The sequence below is a fragment of the Anser brachyrhynchus genome (genome assembly GCF_964034855.1).
Source record: "Anser brachyrhynchus genome assembly, chromosome: 26".
Lineage (NCBI taxonomy): Eukaryota > Metazoa > Chordata > Aves > Anseriformes > Anatidae > Anser > Anser brachyrhynchus.
In genome coordinates, this window is record NC_137719.1 from 5,902,733 (window position 1) to 5,924,506 (window position 21,774).

Consider the following 21,774-nt stretch of genomic DNA (forward strand, 5'->3'; position numbering starts at 1 on the left):
GAAATCTTAATTTAAATCTCTCTGCGATAACTGATAATGATTTTCTTCTATTCCCGCTAGGTTAGGAGGTTGAATGGATTTGGGGAGAAAAACCAGAGTAGTTAATCTAAATAGCTTCGGTGCTTACTTTTTTTTTTTGTTTAATGAAGGCTGCACGTATGTTGTGGGGAATGACTGCCTTGTGTATACCCTTTCACCTTTACATAAATCAGCTTTCTGACTATTCCTGATTGCTATAGAGTTGCTCACAGCTTCTATTCTGTGTGGAGCACACTGCTGGTTTTGTTGTTTGTTTGTTGTTTTTTTGTTTGTTTGTTTTTCATTACTCTGACAGTTCCTAGGCACTTATTTTTACTTTTTTTTTCCCCCCTCCTGGATTAAAGGAAAGCTAAAATGGAAACTACCACATAGTTCCAAATCTAACATTAAAAAAGTAAAGAAAAACATTTTTCCCTGTTGGAACTAAATAAGAGGCAGAGAAAAAAGACAAGGTATTGCTTTAATTCAAGGAAGTACACAGTTGTGCCTATATTAGTATCATCAAAATAGCTAAAGTATGAGTAAAAAAGACTTCTCTTGAACTAAATTTATGTAAACAAAGATAAAAAAAATGAAGATTTATATACAGTGTGCTGCTTAATATGCCACTCCAGTATGTTCTACGAGTACTTAGAGATGGGAAGTTTGAAATCCAATGTATTTGTAAGTGGTGGGGTCCCACTACCAGCTGGGGAAGCCTCCTGCTGATGCTAACAGGACAGACTAAAACCTCTCAAAAGCCTGACTGCATGAGAACCCTCTGAGCCTGACCGTTTGTTTCCTCTCATCAGGCCTATATTAAAGCAATGCTGTTGCATCACATGCTTAGGAAAACACGGGCTTCACCACAGGATCTGTTTCCAAATGTACATTTCTGTGGCCTAACCTGGCTCTGCAGTGGTGGTCCATGGCTTGCAGTTTCTGAAGATGACTGATACGGTGCCAGCCTACCTTCCTAAATCAAAGCGTCTTTGAGAGCCTGATTAGAATCTCACAGGTCTATCAGTGACTAACCATAGATAACACTGACAGCAGAGGTGCTGTCACCTGATAGACTGCTTTGTTGTTTCTAATTCAGTAATAACCTCGGCAGAGCTAAGGATGGACAGACTGGATCCAAAACTTGGAAGGAAAGACCTCCAAGGGGAAAGACAGCATTACACTGCAGCAATTGATGATTCCAATCCAGGTGCTGACATTTTTCCTTCCAGGCCAGCAGTTTATCAATGCCAACCTCCGGCACTGTGCAATGTTTATACACAGAAGAGGATTCTTCCAGATAAGCTCAAACTTCAGCAGCTTGGTACCTCAGCAACTTTCAGCACGTAACTGGACACCTATGAAACTTAACTTACCTCTTCATCCAGTCCTTACTGCAACCAGCAGCCTGACAAAAACCCTGCTGTAGGGACCAGTAATTTATGCTCCCCACCCCCAGCAGAAAAGGAATATTCATGTTTACTATCAGAGTAGTCACAAAGGCTACATGAGCCAGAAAAACAGCAGAGAACATGAATTTAAGCTAGCTAATCACAAAATACTCAATGCACACAAACCTCCTGATTATCAGGACAAGTGCTGGAGTAGCTAATGCACAAGCAGGCTCAATTAACCCTAATTAGTTCAGAGTCATGCTACAAAAGGCTTAATTAGCAGTTACTGGGTACAGCTAAGAAAAGAGGCATAAATAACGTTCAGTTGGAAGCTACTTTTAAGAATCTCATGACTAAATGACACTAAAAGAGCAGAAAAGCAAAGTAACAGTTCCTTATGGGGGCCAAAGAGGATGTAATGCAGGCCTTCCTTCACTGCTGTAAATACTTTTCTGCCAACTGAGAACAGAGCATCAAGATCTGTAAAGTTGTATCTAGAAACTTAAAAAAAAAAAAAAAAAAAGAAATGTTACAATGATTTGTTACCTATTTTGTACCTTCTTTCACCCCAAACTTCATACTTGGAAAAATCCACTTATTTCACTGGTTAGCGTAACTTCTTTTGCCAAAAATCTCTATCTGGATGCCTGATTGCACCAGCAGGGCCTCAAAGGTCACCTACTTTTAAATGGCTGCCACTCATCTTAGCACAGAGGTATGCCTGGGCTTTACAAGATGAATGAAAACTGATCCTCTGCAAAGGAGAGCTTCCAATCTAATGTCCTGGTAGTCTATCAAAATAAGCCATTGCTCAGCATGTTTCTATACGAAAACACACAGAGATGGACCTGAATCAGGTTCTCCAGCATCTGCAAACAGTATTGCTTTAGTGTTGCTCTTTACTAGAGGATATCAACATTTATCTTTTTCTGGTGCAATTAAAAAAAAAAAGTTAACATTTACAAGTTGTCCAGTACAGAAGAAAACTGTTTTTCACCCTGCTCAACTGATACTCATCCCTTTCCAATAGTGGTTAGGTTGCTATTGTGAATACTTAAGAATACCGAAGAAATCTTGTATCCATTCTCCCCCAGTGCTTAAATCTCTTAAAAAGTCATAAGAATTGAGGTTTTCTTTGTCGTGTTATGTCTGTTAGAGTTCAGACTTTTAATCTTTTCCCTGGAATTTGAATGGACAGGTGCCTATGTTACAGAGAAAAAGAAGAGGAGACACCAAATGTCACCAGTTAGCAATGTTAGAATAAGGACAATTTTCTGAAGCAGATCATAATGCTTCTAAAATCCTTCCAGCCTCAAGAGATCACCCGCTCTGTGCCTAGCTTGACCTGCTATACTGTTTTCCTGCATTTTCACCCTTCTGAGTCCACATTTCTTATTACCTTATATTAAGCTGTCTGAACGTGATTTTAAGGTATAAAAAGCTTTTCGCAAGATAGAGATGCCATCTGCAAAACCCCTTGCTGATATGGCTGGACTCTGTTCATCTTGATGCCCTTTCCTTAATCCTATTCAAGGCTTTTGGAGATCTCAAAACAGCAAATGAAGGGTTTTAATGAGATAAATTTGCTTTTACCGGCTTTACATTTCAGCCTGATCTTTTTTATCTCTTTTCTGGAGTTTTAAATGTTGCAGTACAATTCACATCATGGTAACTATCAGGAAGTTTTGCCCTATGGTGATCCTTCTTTTGAGGTTTTTGATGTTTAGGCCATCTTTTAATGACCTCCTCAATTCAAGCTGAACTCATGGCTAGTTTCAAATTTCTACAGACCCACACTTCAGCTCAATAACCACGGACTCCCAAAGTGACAGACTGCTCCAGATTCCTGCCTGCTGTTATTGTTTTTAGATACAGAACCCCTTGTGATTTTTTTCCCCCACTGATAATCTTATATGAAGGTCAAGTACAACATTAAGATTACAGGTCTATGACTTTAAAGTGATCTAAACTCCCTTTATGCTTAAGAAAAGTGGTAACAAAAGCATCAGTAACATTTAAAGTAAAACTCAGCTCCATGTACTTCTCCTTCACATTGCTGAAAAATACACCACCCATAACGTACTATCTGCCTATCTTTCAAACCTCATTAAAATTGAGTTGGTTTGCTGAAAAACAGGCATGTATTTCTAGATCTGTTCCATGCACTCTCCATTACTGAGACTCCATGCATAGGAGGACATCGATGACAAACTTATGCTTTGTCTGAGCTAGAAATAGCCAGATAATTAAGTTGGCTGTAGGGGATAAGGAAATCACACCACTGTTTGTGTGTTTAGCTAATGCTGGGAAGGTCTCTGATACAAAGAGACCTGTAGGTGTCACAACTGGATCAGGTTTTTAAAACTCCTCTCCACCTGAATTCTACGCAGAGTTCAGAAAACGGTTGTCAACATTTACCTGCACGTAACCAGCCTTCTTGTAATCCTGCACCTCAAAGCCGCTGCCTTAATCCTGCTCAATTCTATAAATCCCTCTTCCGTGGAACAGTGAGGACTCTGGAATTAGTGGAGTCCCACTTGGTCAAGACGAGCAGAATGCCAGGAAGGGCCTTTTCATCACCCAGCTAAATTCAACTGTATTCCCCTGCCTTCTGCAGCCACGGTACAGAACAGCGCATGTATATCTGTTTGTGCACATGCACGTATGTGGGCATACGAGCCACTCCTCACCGTCACACATTTCCGTTTCTGTACCGTAAGAAGAAAGATGTGAAAAACACTAACGTGTGAGAATACAGCAATGAATATGCAGAAGCAATTAACGCTACTGTATGAGGAAAGCCCCTTTGCACTTTCATTAGTTTACATGCCACTGCCGGCCCAGGGCAACCCAGGAGGAAAGGTACTGGGCTGGTCACTGAATCAGTAGTGGTACTAACTTAGGACCTGGTGACAGTACTAATAATGAGTTCTTGTATGGGGATAATCTGCTAGACTCCATCTTGACAAAGTAATCCTGCTTTAGCAGGCTCATTAGCCTGGTTACAGAAGCACAGGGATGGTGTTGGCAGATTCAAATTTCAGAACTAGCTTTGCTAGGGTTAGCATGTGAGATGTTATCTCGTCCCAAAATGCAAACTCAAGCTCTAAATATGAAACTTGGTACAATTCTGAATGACCTTAGTCTTGAAGACAGAATGTAAAGAGTGAACTGTGTTTTCTCAACACCTCAACTGGGCTACCTCTCAAGGGATATATGCTTCTTTCTTGATCCACATCTTCCCAGTTCTGCAGAAGCAGTTCAAGATTTTTTCCTGTCACTATGTTTTACGGTATTAGAAAATGACCTACTTAATGTTAGGGGTAACTTCGCTTATAAAATTTTAAGCCGAATACAAATTTTATACCTGTTTTCATTTCATGGGCACCCATAAAAAAATTCTTCTAATGTTAATGAAACCTAAGACATGACTGAAATATGTAAAATTGACTGCTATACACATTTAAGTTTTAATATTTTGTTACCGAGAATGTAAAATATCTTAGGGGGAAAAAAAAAGCCCACCGCAAAAACAGGTCTAAGCTGCACCCTGCAGTCAAAAGGAAATAAATAGTATTGCCCTGTTCTGAGACAGGATTGTAAATAGAAATGTCAGTAATTCTATATACTTATTTGACTTAACAGCAGTATCTAAAAACAGAGGTCCAAGAATCTTCATTAATTCTAATAGTCTCTCTTTAATTATTTGGCATTATTAATCAAAAATTGTTTCCATAGGTCACAATTCTGTTGTACAAAGAAGTACAGAGCAAATAATAGTGACCAGTAAACCAGATCCCTAAACTTATGCTGATGTCTACATCAGTATAGTTCCAGCCCACAGACTACATACACACTATGAAAATTGAACAGAAGACATTTGAAAGTTATCTAGAGCTCAAAAATAAGTCTTTATGTTCATTATTTAAAATCCTCCTGATACTGTTATTAAAGGAGAATTAGGTTTGCATTAATTGGAGCTTGAAAGATGCTCTGATAACATCTTTGCAGTCAAAATGCAATTACAAATAGTGTTTAAACTGTGGAATATTTTTCGTTTTAGTTTGAATTGTTACACTGATACTCTCAACAAGATCTGCATGCTTATGAAATTAAATCCAGATTCATGTGCTCTACCTTGCATCCTGGTTAAGACACTGCAACCACCTCCTCATAGAAATCAAATGATTACAAGAGTTACCAGTCTCACTGCCTAGTTTCCTTTCTTTCCTTCTCTTTTTCTGCATCAGAACTACCTTAAAGGTTCCAGCTGAATAGCTGTCTGGCACTTTTAAATGCCGATCCAAACCCCGAGGCAAACACTATTTTAGATCCACAGCACATTTCATGAGAATTCCAGCACACTGTGCTCTTATAAAAGAATCCTGGGCTTTAGACAGGTACTCTGTTGTCATGTACACATGTAGCACATTAAGAATATGGCAACCAGGCTTCATTAATTTACTGTTTATTTGGTCAGTTTCAGGATTCCTAAGTTCTACTATCACCTCTGGAGAGATTTTGAGCTATAGCAACCATAGCAAATAGCATACATAAGGGCAGGCAAGCAAGACCTTTGAGCTTCAGACTCTAGTTCATGAGTCGTCGGCTATTTGACTTCAGACAAATTGCTTTGTTCCGTTTAAATGCCCTTTTCATCTAGGATAAGTATTACCAGCTTCTTGACTCCCTAGTATTTTTTTTAACATGAGTTTAATGTTTTAAATGTTTCCCAGAGTCCTTAGCTGAAAGGTGCTGAGCAAGTTGAACACTATCAGCTGTTATTGCATAAAGAAATTTATTTTTCAATACTGAAGCAACGCTTGCTCTAAGGAGATAGCAGCAGTAAGCATGGAAGGGAACAACCTGCAAAAAGCAATAAAAAAAGTAAGCTTTTTGCTTATAAGGCAGTAAGTGTTTAACCCTGCAGCTGTAATGAGTTCATGCACAGGAAAGGAAGATCACTGAGAATGTGAGGGTGGGAACCTAAGAGCCTCTATGACATACACAGAGTAAAGGATCTCGAGGTATCTCCATGACCTGAAAGCTGCACACTAGGCCGACAAACCAGAGCAGATGGCAGCTAACCACAGGCTCCCTTCTCGCGGCCTATGGAGACTGTGCATATTGTTGAGGTCACTAAGTAAGCAACCCAGGGTCAGACAGCAGCTGCAGCACAGAAAGTCTACCCTTCCCTAGCTTATGTTACAGACTGGCATTTGGAATAAACTTCAGGGATTCTTCTAGCTGTCCTTGCAAGAAAAAGTAAAGGAGAAACTGGCTCAGAGGAGTCAGGATAAGGAAACATATTAGCTCCTCAGTGCTTGCTCGCTGGCCTACCTTCATATTTCAGTTAGTTTAGGGTACTTTTGCTTTTCAGCATCTGCTTTTCTTTAAAGAAGGTAATTACAAAGTTATTATTTATGACTACTACACAGAGGGTCAGAAAGACATCTGTAAAAAGGTATGTTTTTGTCTTGCAAGTGCATCAGGTGGCACTACACAGTGCTCAGAACAAGTGAAGCCCAGATCATATACATGTTTTTGTACCGTCTACTCACGTTTTGTGGTGTGCAGTCTGTAGGATGCTTGATGTCTTCCTTTTGGGAGGAACAGAAGTTGATCGTGGTTCATGTCAGGAGGAAGTTTTTCTTTAGAGATCCTGTAGACACCTATGAAGAAACAGCAGAGAAGAGACAAAACTGAGTGTGATACCTTCAGGAACAAAAGCAGAGCAATGTGCAGGACAACGTGTGAGTAGGTACGGATACACAGAGGTATCATCCTTCCTTTACCCCTTTGCTTACTGAAGAACAGCAGTCAAAAATTAAATTTCCTCATAACATGTGTGGTAACCAGAACGTTCATTTAAGTATGGTTGTCTATATAGAACATGCAAGGGACCAGCTGGGATTTTATTAGGAAAGCCACAGTACATCCTGTGTAAAAGCTGCAGATGGCACAGGCCATGCGACCGCAGGGCAAAGAGATCTTCCATACGGAATGAAATTCTCTTCTGCAAGAAGAAAGCACCTCGAAGGAACATTTGTAGAGGAAGCCCACATGGCCAGAATTTCAGCCTTAACTAAACTTAAGCAAACCTTAGGCTGAGTACAGACCTGAACTTAAATACCCTAGGGTTGAATTTCACTTCTGGGTTCCCCTAGCTTAGGTGTTCCAAGGGCTGAATTGAGAGCTTTCAAAAATTGTATCACGTGTATCTGCCAGCAGTTTAACAAAGCTCTTCCAAATAGATTCATAATTAATGAACATGTGAGGTGGTGTCAGCTTTAATGATCTCCGACTTTCTCAGTCTTTATTTATTTTCTAAGGCCTTCCCTCTTCAGTGACTGCCCGTTGTCCTATTAAAAACCTCAGTTTATAAATGGGATGTGACAAGGTGAAATAGAGCCTGAAGTGATGGCTATCATATGCGAATGCACTGTGCGGCTCTGCAGCTGCAAGCACATAAGGGAAGCTCTGATAAAACCCTATAATATATTTTGCATGCAAAATACAGAAATGATGCAAATTTCCTTACTCCTACCTGACTGACCTCAAACCATCTCTGCAAACCTATTTTTTTAGGCTTCTAAGTCTTGGAAAAGGGAGCTCCATTTACAATAACAATGGGCCTACTTCTAGTAAATCCTAACCTGATAGTTTAGTTTTATTAACCCTAACCCTAAATGTATCTTTTATTTGACTTTCCTTTATTTTCCTCCCCCCAAGTGAGATTTGGAGGGAGGGGAATACTAATACTATATGTATGACATATAGAATTAGTCAATTGATCAGTACACATGTTTTGTTTTCTTTTTCTTCTTTTTTCCTCCCTGTCTACCATCCTTTCAGGATTTTCCACCCTCAAAAATAATCATAATGCCTCTCCTTACACGTATCCAGAAACAAGAGAATTGTAGGGTGAGTCTTGAAACAACAGAAGGCTTTGACATTCGAGTCAGAATGAAAGAAAACCAAAAATCCTCAACATACAAAGCAAAATAACTCTGCTTACATAAGCAATAAATACTCAATACCTAAGCAGCATATGCAGTGAGGCTGTTTCAACAAGAAATGCGTTCGAAGCAGACTATTACAGAATACGATTCATTCTCACGTAAGGAAGCTATATTCTAACTGTAGCTCTTTGAGCTCTGAAGCACCTTGTTGTTATGAACTGGGATGGTAGCACAGAGACTTCAGCCTACAAACAACTTTTCAGGTACTGGATCGGGGATACTCACTAAAGGATAAAGGCATGACAGTGTTCCTCAACCCCCTATTTTCTTTTCGCTAGACGAATGCAACAGCAACACTGTATTGATTCTAGCAAGGGTTTTTTTTTTTAAGTGAAAACTGTGTAGATTTTGGCATAAGCCTAACAGCACCAGCCACTCTTCTTAAAGAAAAGAAAAATCCTATTCCCCAGATATTACATATCCACTCTAAAAAATATTCAGAACTTCCAGGCAGAAAGCTGTTACACATTGCTATTTGCCTTTTGTTCAGTCTAAAGAAAACAGAAGGGAAGATGGTAAAAGAACCTACCTGCATGTGAAGAGCGGTAATAAAGAACATGGGACTAATTACTGTACTTGGCCAGCCAGGGCAGAACAGTTGCCACGCTCTGAGCAGTGACTCCGAGCAAAGAGCACTGTGAGGTTCCATAGTTACTGGTACTCTGATTCCTGATAAGCTAAGTATGCCGTAAGCGTGGTGGGTTCCCCTCTCTGCTCCTCATTTACACGGTCATATAAACTCAGCTTTGTATTTTAAGACCTAAAGACCTCGTCCAACCTGAGCATTAGAAATAAGCAGAGCTAACATAACCTGAACCTGTACTCTATCCAAGTTTTTGTACCAGAACATCTGAAATCAGTGAAGAGCCAAATGAACAAAACTACATAGAATGGCCTTGGTTTTGCCCCTTTTTGCTGTCATTACACCTGAGCAATCCCATTATAGCCAAGGAAGTAACATGCGTATAACTGATGACATAATTTTGCCTGAAGGTCCTCAAGTATCGAGGGACTTAAGAGTGTGCTGAGCTTTAACCACGTGGTTAAATACTTTGCTGAGCCAAGACTTTATTTAATGGCTCTGCTGAAGATATACCAACCACTTGATTCCAGTGAAATGAGGTGTGTAATTCAAGTAGTCTGAAGGTTCAAGTATGTAGATTTGCATTTACTGTAAATCAAAGGTCCACCTGAAATAACATCTGCAAACAGCAAGCGCAAAGCTGACCACAGAGCCCTCAAAGCCTTTGCAGAACTAGCCTTGAAATGATTCCCTGTATGATTTCACCACTCAAAAACAACAACAAAAAAGTTTTGCAGTGATACGGTTTTGCTAAGAGAATATCCCATGCCATCCTGGTATAAATGAACTTCAAAAACGACACCGCAGCTGAATTTAACTTTCAACAAATTCTGCTTCAGTCTTTGCACTCCGTGTTAGCACATTGGAATAAAGATGTCATATACCCTCAAAAAACAGTTGTCCTTGCTTTATAACTATCTGACAGAGGGAAATGAGGTCCCTTGCTCTAAGAAAACTTCAAATTCTATAAAGGTTCCATTTCATTAGTTGCTAAATTGAAAAAAAACCTCTGCACTAAAGCTGGAAAAACCTCGAGAGCCACAATGCAAACATAACCTCCTGTGTAGGCATGCTTGCCTCCAATAGATTGTCCATCACTACTGTTCGAGACCCAAATTGATTTAAGACTCCTATGTATATACTGTGAGTAAAGCCAATACTCACCTCACATATTTACAGGAAAGAATATAAAAGAATATCCTCCTGAAACGTAGCCTAAAGTGCTTTGAGATTGCTTAGTTGACAGCTCATTTGCAAAATACAGTTGATTCACCAGCACAGAAAGCAGCTCTTACATTTTTAGAACACAGAGATTTGAATACTTCAGGCAAAATAATACTGACTACAGCAGGTGTGACAACTATCATATCTCAGTAAACAACCTCACTCTACTACCTCATCATCTCATTAAATCCCAGATAATAATTAATTATTTATTCAATTATCATTCATTATTATTTCAGGGGGTACTCAAGCTTTAGCAATAGATCAAGGAGAATTTTAAACTCACTGCGCATCCCCCTTTCCCCCCCAGGTTTATCTTTAGCAAAACAATTGTGCAAATAAATCTGATGTTGAAATTTAGAGTAAAAAAATCAGAACTATATAGAAATTCTTCTTGAAAGATAAAAAGATAGGAACCCCCTTCTACTGATCACTCGGTAAGAATTAAGTTTCCGCAAAATGCGCTAACAAAATGAAAATTAAATGGATTGTTTAGTCTCTGTAACAGTACTTGCAACCACTTTTATGTTGGGTGCAAGGGTATTTGTGTAACAGTTAAGGAGTACTACATTTCCCCAACCCTAGGGAAACTAATCATGATATTCTTTCTGTATGTGTTACCTAGTCACATTAGGTGTCTCCCATACCTCTCACAATGCAATTACACAGATCTGCACTCCCAGGAGCTGCTATACTAAAAATATATTACAGCATTACCAGGTGGCAGTAATAGAAAGGAGTAATTAACACCATACACAATTTTTGTAACAAAAATTTGCAGACATGCGAATTCATAGAATTCTCGTTTATTTTGCTCTCTGCTGTTGCTACTTGAAATACCATTCTAGGAACCTCAGGACTTCTAAAGTACAGAGCAATTGTGTTTTAATGCAAGTCCAGCCCCTCAAATGAATTTTGTCCTGAATGCAGCATCATGCTCACCTTAGTCTGGTTCTCACTTTCTTCCCTGGGAACCTTAATGAATGGATTTCCCATCCCATCCAAGGACATTCATTATTGCAGTTTACGAGTTAGTTGTGCTTCACACAACTAGTTTGCTCCTTTCCTTCAGGCATCTTAATTCCTAATTTTCAGCAGGCTCCTTCCAAATGAAAATCACTATCAGTATGGGTAGTATTTGGAGTTTTAGTATTGATTTATGCCTTGGGCAAAGAGGTTAATTAAATGTGAATTTTAAGCCAGCAACATGATCAGGAGAGTGAGGAAATCTGAATTCATGAATACTTCCCGAGCTGTTAAAACCATTTAAAATGAACAGTGACTGGAAAACCCCTGACTGTTTCTAGCAACTGCGTCAATGTGACTGAAAAGTTTAAGAGAAATATCAGGTGGTCACAGGTATTCTAGTTCAACAGGGCTGGTTTTAGTTTGCATTTTTATTGACATTAACACAATTTAATACTGTATATAAACTGCTTATACTTCTTTCATTTCTCGCCTTATTCCTTTTTCCCTTTCACAGTTTAATCCTGGAGCTGTATGAACGATGTATGGGCTGTATTAACTTTGAACCCAGTCTCATCACAGATGGCACATGCTCTGAAAAAAGCTACCAAATTACCTTCACCCATAGCGCCAGCCAGCAGCTGCTCCGCAAAGCCAGAGGAACTGTATCCACACACTGATTTTTAAATGGAATTGTGCTAAGATGTTCTAGCTCCACTTCAGAGCACAAATACCAGTGGAACTGCCACTGATTTAAACCATAAATCTATGGTCTTGATTTCAACCACAACAGGAATTTTTATTTATTTATGTATTAAGGTCACGTACTATTTTCTCTCCTAGGTCTATTCTGTTTTCTTGTGGCATCTTTACAGACAACACAAACATTTGCTTATACAAGGCAGCGGGAAATTATTTTCCACCTGCAACATGGTTCTTAAAGGGTAGCAGTAAAGAAGGGGGAGAGAAGCAAAACATATAAAGCAGCAACACCTGTAATAAACATACCCTGACACACTATGATTCAGCACTGGAATCCAAGTAAGATGATAACTAGGTGTGGGGGGTGGAAAACAAAACAAAACGAGAAAAACCCAGCAGGTCAATTGCTATCACCACTTCGCCACCTCCTGCCCTCCAAACCTTCCAGGCAGTTGATCAGCTCGGTAAGACAGAACAGCATTGATCCCATAGCAAAGCGTTCTGCAAGAGTAGAACTATTCCAAAGCAGAACCGACTGGCCTTCACCTCACTTCCATTTCTGTGTTAGACTCCAGTCTGCAGTACAGGTGCATTTACAGTTAGTTAAGAAAACAACTGCACTTAACACCGCATGTTCTGCAGATCCCACAGCAAATGAGCACCTTGCAAGGAAAACGATCCAATTCCTGCTATTTGTTTAGACTGTCCTGTCTTCTTTACCTCTCCATCTTTCACAGCAGACTATTGTTACTAACAAAGGGCAGAGAAAAGGCCAAGACTGGTTATTTATGTAGTACATTGCCCCAACTAATGGACAGAAAAATGTGACCAATTACCATTTTTTTTCCTCCCCACCTCATCTGAAACCATAGGCTTTGGGAAGTTCTTTTATTAGCTATATCTGCAGATCTCTTTGGAACACTGCACGACAGCAATCTGCAATGAAGTGTTACTTGCAGTCTTTGCCCTTGGCATACTGTGCATGTCTTGATAGAGAGAGAGAGATCATGCCTGAACCACTTCCAAATTTGTAACAGGCTGTTGATATTTGCTTTCTGGTGACTAATAGAGGGAAAAAGCCAAAACATTACTGTTTTGCTGTTGGTTTTTTGTTGTTGGAATCTTAGGGGAAAAAAAAAAAGGCACAAACACCCCACCAGGTAAGCTGCAAAGAGCTCTGACTTCTTTACCCCAAACGAATAGGTAACCTTCTCACTCTGGCTGACCTTGAAACTTATTTTTCATGTTCACAAGGGTCATTGCCATGCAATATGGATACCAGAATTCCTTTCAAATCACTTGTCTGAGGCCCCAAATGCAGCTTTCCAAACAAACTAGTCCGTATAAAGCGCTATCACAGCTGGACTGCTGAAGCCAGCTAGTTTGTTCAGAGCTTGTTCACGGATCCCCTACGTTACCTCTCCGACACAGTCTAAAAGCATTCTGGTGTCTTTTGTCAGTACCTTGAAAGGAGAAAGCGTTAACTGAATATGGCATGACAGAATAGCTCATGAAGAAGCTTCATCCTGGCAGCAGGAAAAACGTTTCCTTTCATTCAAATGGAGAGAGATGAGATCGGCATACAATTTCATATATACGAATACATAGAGAAAGTTCTGGGTTTGAGACATTGAGCAGCAATAGGAAAAGGAAAGCACACCAGGATGCTAAGCAGCAGTAGCTTGCCATGAATCATGCGTTCCACACACCCCCATCCTTTTTGGCAGAAGTAGGAGCTTTTCCCACTCTGTACTATATCCGAGGAAGCAATAAACATCATGGCTCCATGGACATAACTACCGACCTGTGCAACGCAAACAAGACATAGATTAAGTGCACAGTATTTCACCAAACCCAGGTTTACTTTCTTTTACATAACTGAGAAGTAGCAATGGAGGTGAAATGTTATTTACTGAACTGACCATTTAACTTGCAGGTTTTTTCCTGCTACTCACTCACACAGTCTGGGGACTTAAAATCAGTTTCTTTGTGCAATTTTTTTTTCCTTGAACACATGCAATCATGCTATTTCATGAAGAATATATTAAAACTTGACGAAACACGTGTATTTCTAGAATTTACTCCACAAGAACTTATTTTTGCATTTTCCCCTTCTGTTCATGTTCTGTGTAAAAGAGTTTCACAAATGTAGAGAAGAAAGAGAAAAAAAAAGAATTGCAAATAAGTACGGGAAATGTGTCCACAATGAGATACACTGAAAAATTAACCTTTCCTAAGGCTGTATGCTCAGTAACTACCGGAGTATTCTTTAAGACTCACGATTATTAACTGCCTTTTCTGGCAGCAGCAGAAGCTGGCAGCTTTCATGCACAGAACACACCCGATTCCCATTTGAATTCCAAATTTGAAAAAAGCTTTTATGGATTTCCCTCCTTCCCTCTTCTTTCCCCAGTTAAAAATATTGATCCTTTGTATCTCATGCGTGATCTTCTTATGTTTTCATATTAAAAAAGAACACAAACAGAATATGTGCTGACTTGCATGAGAGGAAATAAAGAGCAAATGAGATTGATCTTCCTACAGCACAGGGTACACACAGGCCTTGTATCAAATTTAAGTGTAATATCAAACCACACCAATTAAACCGGTATAAAATGTTGGGTGAACATCCTTACTTCAGCCTAGAGGTACATTTCAGTTTTAATAAGGGATTAACTTTCTAAACTACTTTAAATAAGCATAAAGAGAAAGATAAGATATATGGTTACTGGAAAACAAGGGCTAGGTGCTGACAGCCGTAACATGAAATAGCAGAGACTGTAGTTACTTCAAATTAAGAAAAACTAATTTACACAATATCTTACTATGTCTCAGCTTCTCCCTGTCAAACCGGCGACCTCTGCACTGATGTGCTATTTCTATTTAATCTTTTCAAGCAAACAAAATTGTTTATCTTTGCTGAGCCAGATCAGTTCAAACTTACACAAAAGCTGTTCTAAAAATTACTTTCCCTCTTCTTCTAGCCCCTGTTGCTCCACAGGGCTGCCTAACTCCTTATCCCAACAGATTCACAAATGTCACCAAAACCCACAGAGCGCTGACCTTTACAGGATTCTGCTAAACCATGCAACACCTGGCTCTCAGAATAACTGAGCCTGATGGTTTGGTTTGGGTTGGGAGATGTGGAAAACCACCATTCTCTTTCTTACACTGTGTACACGTGTGAATCTGTACGTTAGTAAGAGATAATCATGATGAACACGTGAAAATTATTTTTCATGGGACTAAACAAACTTTGTTCATACCTCGTGTACAAAAATTTGTTTTTGCAGAAGCCACAACGTTAGGCTGTGCAAAAATACATAGCAAAGGACAAACCAGTACCCCACAGCACATACAACTCAAGTAGAAGATGAGACAAGGAGCAGCACTGAAACAAAACATGCATCATAGTGATGTTTTACGGCAGTGTTAAAATAGCCAAGAAGAAAGAGAAAGATCAGGTTTTAGATATGTGAGGGATGGGGTCCAACTTTAAATATATATCTATATATAAAATATATATAAACATTCTGTTTCTGCCTCTGTCACCGATTTGTAGTGGGACCCCATGCAAGACACTATGTGCTTCATTTTGTACTGGCCTTGTCTATTTAGACTGTAACCTCTGCAGAGTAAGAAACATTTCTCAGTGTAGTTCAGCAGTATCTGACCCAATGGGAAAAGAAATGAAAGCAGTTAGCTTGTCAAAACAAAGGAAAAAAAAATCAAAGTTCCAGTAAATTTTACCATTGCATAAATGCTGCAGAAAATATAGTTTTGCTGTTTCCAATATCCACTGAGTTTTCATATTTGTTTATTTTAATTAACTTTGTAATTAATTTTTAATGTAACGTTTTTTAGATTTTTAACATTATTTAAGATAACCTCATAGTATGCTTTCTGCAGTCAACAGCAGTCAAGATTTAAACACAAAAATCACGAATTAGATATCAAAACACCAACTGTTAATACAACGTGAATAGATGACCAGATTGCTCTTGTGACAGAAGCGGTCACAGGTTGTCTACAAGGGTAACAACTTATCATATGTTTTTAAGTTTTTCTTTCCGTACATTATGCTTCTAACAGTGGGAGAAGTTTCCATCAGCTTCTGGCTTGAAGAGAAGAAATGGAGTCCATCTGGGTAGGAATTTATTACAAGTCTGATAATGACAGCATCATATGGATGAGTTCACTGTTTGTAATGCAGGGCAGTCTAGAAACCCCGGGAAGCATAAACACACATCTGAGAAGAAACAGAACACCCCTAGCTAGGCAAATTAACAAAAACATAATGGTAAGCTGAGGCTTGCTCTCATTTCCTTGGTGTGTTTAAATTCAAGAAGGGAATAAGACAGTGAAAAAAATCTTGAGAAATTGTTTGAGAGGTGTTTTTTTCAGCTGGGTGCCTTCACTCCAAGAAAGAAGGTAAGTGGAAATGACAGCCTGACCAATGTAATTCATCCCATAAGATTCAACACGAATACTCGGAAAGTAGGTGGTGACCAACCAATAAGCCAGATGTTTAAGCACATTTAAATACCTCACTGCTGATGAAGTGGTGAAGAACAAGCATTTGCATACACTGAATAACCTGATTCCATTTAGGTACAGATTTCTTAAATCTTTCCCTGAAATACCTGGTGCTGGCACAGTCCTCTGCAGCGTTAGTTCCAAAGCCTCCGCTGTATCTCTGCTACCTGATGCCAACGTTGCACTTTGCACAAGGTCAGTTTTATATGTAGGCTTTTTTATACATAGGCTTCTGCTGAAGGTAGAACAATGACTGCTTTCAGACGTCCTCCATGTTAGCAGCAACAGGCAGAGAAGAAATATTAACCACGACTGGCAAACTTACGAGGCTTAATTTCCCAGCATATTTATTTATTCAAGCGACTATCATAAAATGCCTATCACCTTGACAACGAGGCATTTATTTACAAGTCTGGAAGAACAGTATGGCATAAAGATACCTATACAAAATGCAACATTATGGGAAATAGTTGCCACTGCTATTTGGTAAGTAACCCCAAAATTGTGGTGTGAGGTTGGGGTGAAGGGAGATGTCACACTGGAGAGAGATTGACAGAGTTCATTGCTTCTTGCCATGCTAGGCCTTTTGTTTATAGAGACAAATATTGTTTATAGAGACATTTTGTTTGGAGACCAAACTTAAAAGTACCTATATCCAATCTATTAGAAGAAGTTCAAGAAAACTTGTAGCTTACTACCACTCCTCTAAAAAGATCTTTTAAAAGAAGAAGGCACTACATGCCAGGCACACACACAAAAAAGCCTACATTTGAAACAAAAGAATAAAAAGAATGTAGGTTCTCTCTTTCCAATGACATTTTTATTTTTCTAGAGTAAGATGAATTATGCTAGTTAGAGCAAGGTCCAGATGGCATCTAAACCCTTAAGGTCTTACAATCTTTTTTGGGGGTGAAGAGAGTACATACACACATACGGGAAGTATTTTTATTTGATATGATGAAGCATTCACAGTCTGACTGTGCTCAGACTTACCTTCGGTGAAAACACAAAGTCAAATCCACTAAATCTACCAGTCCGGCTGTCAATCCCCTACACATCAGAGCCAGAAGCGTTTCGGTGCATTATTGCACACATCCCTCTAGAAAACGAAGAGGCTGCTCCCCACAGGTCTGTCAGTCACCCAGTCTGACAAAGTAGTTTCAAACTTGTCTTGTGTCATTTATTAGTCAGCACCGATCAAAACGTTGTCCTACGCATCTACTGCCCTTGGGTTTCCTTCAGCACTACACAGACACTGATGCATCGTGACAAACCAGGAGCACCAGGACTCGACCTCCCGTTCCTTTGCCACAAGTGGAGGCAGGCCCAGGAGCCTCTCCAGCACACCACCCAACCTCCGAGTAGCGCCAGACCAGCACAGCAGCAGAACTTACTAAACGATTAACAAAAATATCCAAACCAGCTAAGCAACCTCACCCACACCAGAAATGTTACAGACTAATAATTTGACTCGCAGGCAGATCCTGAGCGTCAGCTACAAAACCTGTTATTTCGGATTTGTGGAACATGGGCCACCTCAACAGCACTTTGTTATCGCTTAGAATTGTTTTCCTAAAACAAAAACCCTAATGAACTCTGCAAGCTGCACCTCTAAAAGTAACTTCAAAATATCCACCAAATTAGCAAACCAACTCAGATAACAGGTTTCGGGAGTGTTCAGCTTTGACTTTTAAAGACAAATCTGCCTATGTTTTCTAAAGACTTCATCTTCAAGTTATCTGAGCCCATCACAGCCATTAGCAAATAAGGATATCCTGGGAGGAAGCCAACGTTATCAATCCTTTACAGGCAGGAAGCAAATAAATAGCCTATGAGCAGCTCAGGATTATGCACTGTGTTAAGCTGAGAGAAATGCACATTTGTTGCATCATCACCTCTTCCTTCCAGGTGGAAGGACCTTCCTAAATTTTGGGCGTGTTCACGTGAGGTGTTTGATTCCGGATAATCTCCGTGATAGACCTCACCCTTCCCACAGCGCCCTTCTGTCCGCTGGAACCTCAGCCAAACGTGGGAGCTCTGAGGTTTTACCCTGCCTGGTCAAAAATAACTTCTTGCTGTTACTAGCCCTCGCCCAGCAGCTCTTCGCTGAATGCAGAGCATTGGTGAGCTTGAAGGGACACCTGCTGGCACGAGGGGACATTACAGGCAGGTAACACCAGCCCCACGTTTAGATACTGAGCGTTGGCATAGGTAGAGAACCTCAAACGGTATTATGTGATAACCTGTGATGGTTCCGTGATCGATAGTCTGGAGGTAATAACTGAAATACTATACCCATTTTGCTTAATTCCGAATTCAACTGCAACTGCATCAGGGCAACCCTATCCAGTTGGGTCACCTGGCTGTCTTGCAACATACATAAACTGAACATTGCATCTGCAAACAGGAGCACGTTAAGCACTTTTTCATGCTTGTCTGATAACATGTCGGACTGGGGTTACTTCTCCATTAGACGCACTGGAGAACAGCCATGACACTGTAATTAAAAGGCCATTAGAGCCATTTTTCTTTTTATCCATATAAAGGGAGGAACCCTTTGAACACTCACATTCGCCATAAAAGGCCAACCTGCCTCAAAGCTGCTCTTTTAGGCTGCCTTATCTTCCACATACCCCTTTTATAAGACCTATTAGCAATGCTGCAGAAATCCTTTAGATGTGGCTTTCTGTTTTGAAAATAAGCAGCCCAACTGATCTTTTGCACTGAAAAAAACAAAAACACCAAGGAAAAACCAAAGATCAATGCTCACATTGCAGCACTGATCAACAGCACTGCCTGCGTACCTGTGATGGGAAAAAGGGCAGAAGACTAATTCCATGCTCTGCAGAGCTTGCTATTACTAGCAAAAAGCATGCAAAAGATAAAGTGATGCAAAAACAACTAGACAGCATTCCCTGAACGTGCTTTGCTTTTGAGTTTTCTTCAGCAGGATGCGTGCTTGCAGGACCAAGAACTGCACCGATTTGGTTAGGTTTTGCTGATCTTTTCTCACCACATGCAAAGCTCAGTTAATTAAAAAAGATGACAGCAAGTTTGCCCGCCTCTGTGGCTTGGGTAGAGTGACAATATATGCTATCAGAATGTCTTGGGAAACAACTCTAGCAGGGAAAAGACAAAAAGGCCCTTCGTCAAATCACAACAGCAGTTTTGCACAATTTCAGTATGCGTAAAAGTTGCTTATGTAAAAAGTGTCCCTAGTAAATCCTCGGGTATTGACCCTTTTACATCAAACACTGCAGATAACAGGTTTAGGGACCACTCTTCTCACTACCCCTACCTCACCATTTCTGCTTTAAATATTTCTCAAACTGCACAACATGGATTAGCTCATGTTTGTAAAGTTTTGACTCAAAAGATAACTACAAACATAATGGTTCCAAGAATTTAACACAAGAAAAAAAGTCAGAATACTTTGCTAAGGCTTTTATTTTCAAATATAGCTGTGAGGATACCCCCCCCCCTTTTTTTTCCCCAAAGCTTTTCAAGTTCTTTTGCTTCAAGCTGATCCTCATAATTAAAAGAACTGATAAAAAAGCCTATGTTAACAGGATCTGTGCATATTAGAGTTCATTAAAATGTAATTCCCACAAAACAGGACATTTTAATCCATCCATACTTGGGAAAAGAGGGAGAAAATTAATTTTTTTTCCCTGCATGTATCTGTAGGCCATATGTGTTAATTACAATTTACTTGTATAAATGAGAAAATTATACATTAGTAAGTAGTTAACTAGTTATTAACTCAATTATTCTTCAGAGACTAGGGAGAAATTACACTCCCAGCTAAGGTGTCCATTCTGGCTTGTATGTTAGTGTTTTGCACGTTCTTTAACCTACAGAGAAGATAAAGCAATTCAAACCTTACTACAAACCCTGCTTAAGCACTGTAAGCTACGCAGAGAAAGACTCCTACATCCATCTTACAGGCAGGTAAACCAGGGTGGGGGCTACACGCAGCCAACACGCCACCCCACCTGGCTGCACTGCAAGAAGTACGAAGCTGAGCGATGACCTGAGGTGGTGAGGATACAGCAGAAGGGGCGAGGAGAGATGAGCAGTCAGCCCGACAGCTTTGTAGCACCACTATACCTTACAGGGACACATCGCACGTTACTGGTTTGTTTTAAAGTTAAAGGGTGCTTCTTGACCAATTGCGAAAGAAAGCATCTTGAGTCAGATGTAGTCACTCTCTTCTCCTTAGTTCCCCTGCCTGCGAAACGATAACAGCTACAGCGATCTTGTTCTTTGAGAGCTACTGATTAAAATGATTACATAAGCATTAGATACTGCTTTTTAGAGATTTTTCCATACAGTTATCAGTCCCACCATGTGCATGAATCAATACATGATTCCTAAACTGTAGCAAAATAATCTAAAATTATTTGTAGATAAGAAACATCGGTGCACAAAGTGACTATTGTTTGGCGGTTCCTCCTGTCACCTTTACTCCTGCTCAGCTGATTGTAACATTGCAATAACAAACAGAAAAATCAGATTTTAGGGAGACATCGCCCTTTCAGTTAATGCTTTAAACTCGGTGCAGTTGTCCAGGCGGTGACTGAAGAACAGTACTTAGCCAGCTATGCTGCTTTTGGCTCCCCTTGTCCACATACACTATCAGACTACTAGGAGTCATTTTAGCAACAAAAAGAATCCCACTTGTTTGGTAAAGAAATGCCTGACACCAACTGGCAGCTCCCATCTCCCTGCCTACTCAGAGGAAATTTGGCTGAAATCCGTGTGCTGGTATGAGTCACTGCACAGAGCAGAGAATCGCTGTCAGGAGCTGGGGGGAGATGGTCCAGAACTTGTCAAATTTTCAACCGGGATAAATCGATTCCTTGGAGTAACACTGTTTTCCAGTGGTGTATTACCTGTACAGTGTATCAGCAACACCATTTGATAAAAACATTCAAAATAACAGACACCCAGTCTTGAAGAGAAACAGGCCAAGTGTCTTTGTACATGAAGTCGCTGGCTTTTTCTTTTCAAGAGGTATAGTAATGTTTTTCACAAATGCTGTATCCTCAGTCTAACTGCTATGTAATGAACTGTTGATAGATGACAGCAATCATGACTGACTGCTATTATATCTTATTCTGTGACTGGCAGAATGAATAGCATGAATTCATTCCAGAGTGAATGAATGCCTTCAAAGAACCCTTCATAAAACAGGAGCCTTCAAAGCGGGGTTACCATTTCCAACAAAGATTCAATATTGCTCTGATTTATTTTTCAGATGGAGGGCCAAGCTCATCCTTATTTCAAGTCTTTTGAAGTCAGACACCAGAGCTGACTTTGGTTCAAA

At 39.9% G+C, this 21,774-nt stretch overlaps 1 protein-coding gene across 16 annotated transcripts in view; it reads right to left on the bottom strand.

Moving 5' to 3' along the window:
• LOC308183005 (uncharacterized protein) overlaps positions 1 to 21,774 on the bottom strand; it is a 116,425-nt gene that overhangs the window by 64,621 nt on the left and 30,030 nt on the right. For 14 of the 16 annotated variants that reach the window (XR_013942201.1, XR_013942202.1, XR_013942203.1 and 11 more), the window contains one exon: positions 6,974 to 7,084. Coding sequence is in view for 3 of the 16 variants with exons in the window: in XM_080568490.1 (XP_080424616.1) it covers positions 6,974 to 7,084 (111 nt within the window). In the remaining 13 variants the exon portion in view is untranslated. Of the gene's footprint in view, positions 1 to 3,009; positions 6,279 to 6,973; positions 7,085 to 10,181; positions 10,912 to 21,774 lie in introns of those variants that run through there. The other 2 variants (XR_013942213.1, XM_080568491.1) reach the window with 2 other exon arrangements.